Below are 5,649 nucleotides of genomic sequence, written 5' to 3'. Positions count from 1 at the left end.
AAAGTAGGCTCAATCAGAGCTAATTGACTCGATCGAACATGCTCGAGAAGAAAGCGAGCAAAAATGACGTCAACAACTTTCCCTGTGGAAATAAAAACATTAAGTTGCAAAAACATATTGACTTCTCCAGCATTTCAGATGAAGTCGATACTGTTTTCCACTGTAAAATTTTGCCCAAATAATCTTCAAATTAGATATACATATCAAAACAACATTTCTTGCATTACTAATTCCTATTGGACCAAGGCTTCCCTAGAGACAGACCATATTAATAATACAAACCAAAACAAAAACATGCTGTTAAGAAAAATCACATAGTTCTACAGCAAATTTCACTCCTTAGCTTCCCTAAAATGCTTCATGTCATTAAAGGACACATTAGACAGTCAATAAAAATTAAGAAAGCATCCAAGAAGCCAATACACATTTCTTCAAAGGAAAATTCTGAAAAAAAAATTACGATTGTCTGCACAAATAGTATTCTAAGTATGTCAAAAAAAAAACATCATCACACTGCTTACCATGCTTTCTTCTGCATCTTGTTCACGAGCCATGTCCCGTAAAAACCAAACAGTGCTTCCATCATCTTCGATCTCTTTTTTTGAAATCAAGCATCTCAAAAATAAGGCTTTCATCACTGCTGGAATCCGCAAAAGCCTCCTTTACAAGCAAAATGAATTTGACCGGATCAACAAACATAAATATTCATCCAGGTTAAATAATAAACATCTTTTGAGAGGAAAGAAAGAACCACAAAACTTGATAATCAGGAACTTTCCTTACTTCACTCACATCCCATACAACAAAACCATCCCCCATTAGTCCACCATATGAAAATTATAGATGCATGCATCAAAAATGTGTAACCAGCTGAAATCTTAGAGGAAAGCAGCTCGATATTGTTCACCCAAACATGGGTCTTTCATAGTAATCGTCCCCATGTATTTTATCACTAGAACTAGATATTTGTCCAACCAAAATCCGCTCTTTATTAAGAACAAGAACAATTTCAAGCTAAAATCGCAATGCGGCGACTGTAAAGCTGAAAATTAACATATGTCACAAAGCAAGAAAGAAAAGTTTTTATGTTAACAGATCATCAATGCACCGAACTTGCAGTCCTAGAAAGATCTCAAAAAACCTATGAAAAATTCATAATAAAAGATTAACGACAGCAACTCGAGACCAACATTTATCTAGGAAGAAAGGTGGAATGGTTAAGTAAAGGCTTACTAGTGCGCCATTAGGGTTTCCAAAAATTCAGAATTGGAACATTGTTAGAGAAACAAGGAAGCAGTTAGGAGAAAAAAGTGATTTTGAAATAGAGAGAAGGAGAGAGGGAAGAAGACAGAGAACTAGTAGAGATAGGGTGAGAGAAAGGGAGAGAGAGAGATAGGGAGAGATAGAGAGAGTGAGAAAGAGTGCAAGAGAGAGGGAAAGAGAAGGAGAGAGAGTGATAAAGTTAGTTGGTGGGAGAGACAGAGAGATTGAGAGAGATAAAAACTAACAAAATGAATGACAAAGGTGAGATTAAGAGGGAGCCAGGGAGAGAAAGAGATATAAATAGAGAGAGAGAGGGTTGGAAATAATGATTGGAGAGGGAAAAAGACTGAGGGAGGGAGAGAAGTGAGAGAAAGAGAAAAAATTGATATAGCAATAAAGAGAGAAAAATAGTTTGTGAGAAAGGGAATGTGGGCTCCGAAAATTCAGCCCCGGCCTCCGCCCGCACAGATTTATTTATTTTTTTTTTTGCGAGGGAGTTTAAACGGAATAAGTTCCAGGGTAAATTTGAGAAGGCAGATGAGTTTCTAGATAAGACACTACCCAAAGATTTTGCCCTCATTTGTCGAGACTTTATGATCTGAGTTATGGTTTCCTGTAGGCGCAAGCCCCTATAGTTAATTACCCCTCCTAGTAACGAGAGAGAACATTCAATTAAGGCTAGTCGTCAATCATATACATAGAGTATACGTATTATCTGGCATATAGTAGCAGCAATGGGCTTAAGGAATTTAAAGGATTGATATTTAAAATTGAAAATTTCACCATCTTCCACTTAAAGCGGGTGGTGGGGGAATGGATGATGGACCCTATCAAGATCCCTTGATTCTGTCATCCCGGGCCATCGTGGTCCATGATCTACCTAGTCAGAGGAGGAAGTCGACCCAACCTGACAGAAGGATCCTTATCGACAACCATCGGTTGCTTCATCCAAGGATACCTTATAGACTTGGGGTAAATGTTTAACAAAGGGGACAAATTTGAATCCACCTTAGCTAACAGAGGGCTTTGTACCCTATCGATCATACCCTATTAATTCATATCTCAAGGATTTGATGCTAATAAGGAACGTATTGGCTCTAGCCATAATCGGTATTCATGGTTCCATTTGGCGGCAAAACCACTCGATTCAGAGGGCCCCGAGTTATAACCGTTTATCCTACGGTGCCATTTGGCAGCAAAACTGCTAGTTAGAAGACGCGTACCACGTCCTTATTAATAGGATATTGTTTGAGAATAGATTCTAATGATATTTCTCGAGTAGACATTTAACACAATGTGAGCTGAAGGGTGGATGGATTTTTCTTTAAATTATTTAATGGATTGATTTCCATTTTTAAATATTTTGGACTTGGATGATTTTGGAATTGTAGGATATTAGGCTTTGTAGGTATTTCGGATAGAACCCTTTCGGTTGAGATTTGCATTTAACACAGCCATCATCGGGGTGTTTGGGATGGAGTTTGAAAGTATTTGTGAACCCTTCCGGTTGAGATTTGCATTCAACACGGCCATCATCGGGGTGTTTCAGATCATTTCCAATTGATTAAACCTTGTCGACCCTATCAATTTGCTGATAGGGGATTGAGTTTCGTAGGCTTTGTGCCTTTATTAGTGAATTCATATTGTTATGGGCCTTAAAGACCTAATATGAATGTATTAAAATAAGTATATCGGTCGTCGTAACCGTATATTGGCTTAGTGGTTCGAACCCTCTCGACTCCTATTTATCCGTATAGAAGGATCGAGTTCGAACTTGAATTCACTTGTCAACCCGCGTAGCATCCCTAGACGTCACGTGTGAACCAACAACACGCTCGCTGGGGCTCATGCGGGTGTTTGGAATTATACTTACCCCTTTGTACCTATATGTAAGAGATGGATGTGAGATAAAAAGAGAGAGAGGGAGTGAGTTATATAAATTTTGAGAGAGATTTAGATGGACTAAAAGAGTATGTGACAGAATGATGTAATAGGAGAGGGAGAAAAAGATTGAGTGAGTGTGATAGAGATTGAGTGATATAGAGAAACAAGGGAGTAAGAGACTAGAGTGTGTGATAGAGAGGGAGGGAGGGTGGTAGTAGAGAGATTCAAAGTGAGAGAGAGAGAGAGAGAGAGAGCTATATTTTAAATGAGTTGAATTTAAGAGAGAGATATGAAGAGAGAGTAAGAGAGAAAGAGAGTCAGAGAAGGTGAGAGAGAAAACAAGAGAGAGAGAGAGAGAGAGAGAATAGCGAGAGAGATTGAGAGAGTGTAAAAGAAAGAGCGAGAGTGTGTGAGAGAAGGAAGATAGAGATAGACGGATAAATAGAACAATAGAGAGAGTGGGATGGATAGGGAAGAGATAGAGAGGCTGATAAGGAGAAGTTGAATGAGAGAGAGTGTGTGCAAGAACAAGAGGAATAAACAGAGGGAGAGATTGAGATATATATTATATAAATTTTTTTTAGTGAGAGAAATATTTATTTTAGTGAAGAGAGAGTATTAATGGGATAGATCACGAGTCTGATAAAGAGGGAGAAAGAGATGGAGAGAGAGTGACCTAGAGATAGACAAAAAGTGAGTGTGGGAATCATGGATAGAGATATAGAAAGGATGGGTGTCACGACCCGGCCCGGTTAGCTCGCGTAGGCGAGGCGGGAACAGAGGTCGGACGGTAGGTCAAGTATCTAAATTCCTAATTCTATCAATTCCCTAAATAAATCTCCAATATTTTTTTTTTTTGAAAGAGCCACTATAACAATAAAGTTTGAAATCACATAAACATATAAGCAAACATATTCTTAGGAGAGAGAGGGAGTGAGAGGGAGAGAGAAAGGAAGAGAGGAAGAAAAACAAATATGGAGAAAGAATATAGATGGAAAAAGTAATAGAGAGACAGTAAGTGAAATAGTGAGATAAAGAGAGGGGGGCTAAGGGAGAGAGAGGGAGGGAGAAAGAAAAAGAGATGGAAATGAAGAGAGAGGGAAAGAGGGAGGATAAGAGAGAGATGGAGAGAGAAATATTGTGTGTGTGAGAGAGTTTGAGAGAGATTGTGCAAGAATAGAGGGAAAGAAGGAGAGCAAACATAGAGGAAGAGAAATTTGAGAGAGTTGAGAGAGAGTGATACAGATAGAAAAGGAAGAATAAAGGCGAGAGAAAGAGAGAGATAGAGTTATAGAGATAGAGAGGAAAGGGAGAATTTTTTTTGAGAGAAAAAATAGGTGAGAGATGGATCAGGGAGAAAAAAAGATCAAGATAGAGAAAGATAAAAGGTGAGAGAGAGCAAGAGCGAATTTAGGAAAGAGAAATATAGAGAGATAGCAAGATCATGAGAGGAAGAGGGGGTAGAAAAGGAGAGAAATGAAAGAGAGAGAAACAAGAAATAAAGTGGGAGATATGGGGGAGGGAATGAGGGATGGAGTCGGAGAGAGACAGAGAAAAACTCAGAAAAAGTGTGAGAGAGAATAGAGTGAGTGAGCAGGAGAGGTAGAGTGAGTAAGATAGAGTGAGATATTAAGAGCAAGAGATAAGGAGGGAGCATAAGAGATGTATTAAGAGAGAGAGAGAGAGAGAGAGAAAGAGAGAGAGAATGAATAGGAGATTAAGTGGAACATCAAGAGATAAAGATGGCAAGGTAAAGTGGGACAGAGAGAAGCAAGATAGTTAGTGACACATGACAAGAGAGAGAGGGAGAGGGGAGAGAGAGAGAGAGAGAGAGAGAGAGAGAGAGAAAGAGAGAGAGATGGAGGGATGAGATGGAGAGAGATAGAGAGAGAGAGAGGAAGGAGATGGGAGTGAGAGAGAGATAGTGAAACAAAGAGAGAGTGAGTGTAAGAGAGCATGATAAAGGGAAAGAGATTGAAAGAGAGATAAATAAGGGAAGGGAGAGGGATAAAGAGAAAAAAAGGATAGAGGTAAGAGATGGAGAGATAGGGAGAGGGTGAGAGAGAAGAGTAATATATTTAGAGAGAGTGAGTGAGAGTGAAGCAAGAGAGAGGGAGAGAGATAATGAGAAAGAATGTGTGCAAGAGGGAGGAGTGTAGAGAGATGAAATAAGGGAGAGGGAGTGCAAAGCGTTTGAGAGAGATAAAGAGATTAGGGAAGGGAAATGTGTTTTTTATAAAGATAGATACAATGAAAGAGAAAGAGTGAAGAGAGAGTGAGGGAGAGAAGAAAGAGAGAGAGAGATAGAGAGTGAGAAAGAGAGCAGAAGAATGGAAGAGTGAGTGAGCGAGAGAGGGAAAGGGATATATAGAGAAAGAGAGAAAGTGACATAGATGGAGATAGGGAAATAGTGTGAGAGAAGGCAAGAGAGAGAGAGAGAGAGGGAGAGAGTGAGATAAAGAGAGAGAGAGAGAGAGAGAGAGAGAGAGAGAGAGAGAGAGC

General features: G+C 39.3%; 1 protein-coding gene across 6 annotated transcripts in view; it reads right to left on the bottom strand.

Moving 5' to 3' along the window:
* Window positions 1-203: 203 nt before the first annotated feature.
* LOC110106935 overlaps window positions 204-5,649 on the bottom strand; it is an 18,107-nt gene continuing 12,661 nt past the window's right edge. For all 6 annotated transcript variants that reach the window (XM_020837036.2, XM_020837037.2, XM_028695787.1 and 3 more), the window contains one exon: window positions 204-660. In XM_020837036.2, coding sequence (XP_020692695.1) covers window positions 583-660 — 78 coding nt within the window. In that variant the 3' untranslated portion in view covers window positions 204-582. The remainder of the gene's footprint in view (window positions 661-5,649) is intronic.

Source organism: Dendrobium catenatum, unplaced genomic scaffold, assembly GCF_001605985.2.
Source record: "Dendrobium catenatum unplaced genomic scaffold, ASM160598v2 fragScaff_scaffold_674, whole genome shotgun sequence".
Lineage (NCBI taxonomy): Eukaryota > Viridiplantae > Streptophyta > Magnoliopsida > Asparagales > Orchidaceae > Dendrobium > Dendrobium catenatum.
This window is presented reverse-complemented; position numbering and strand designations above follow the sequence as displayed.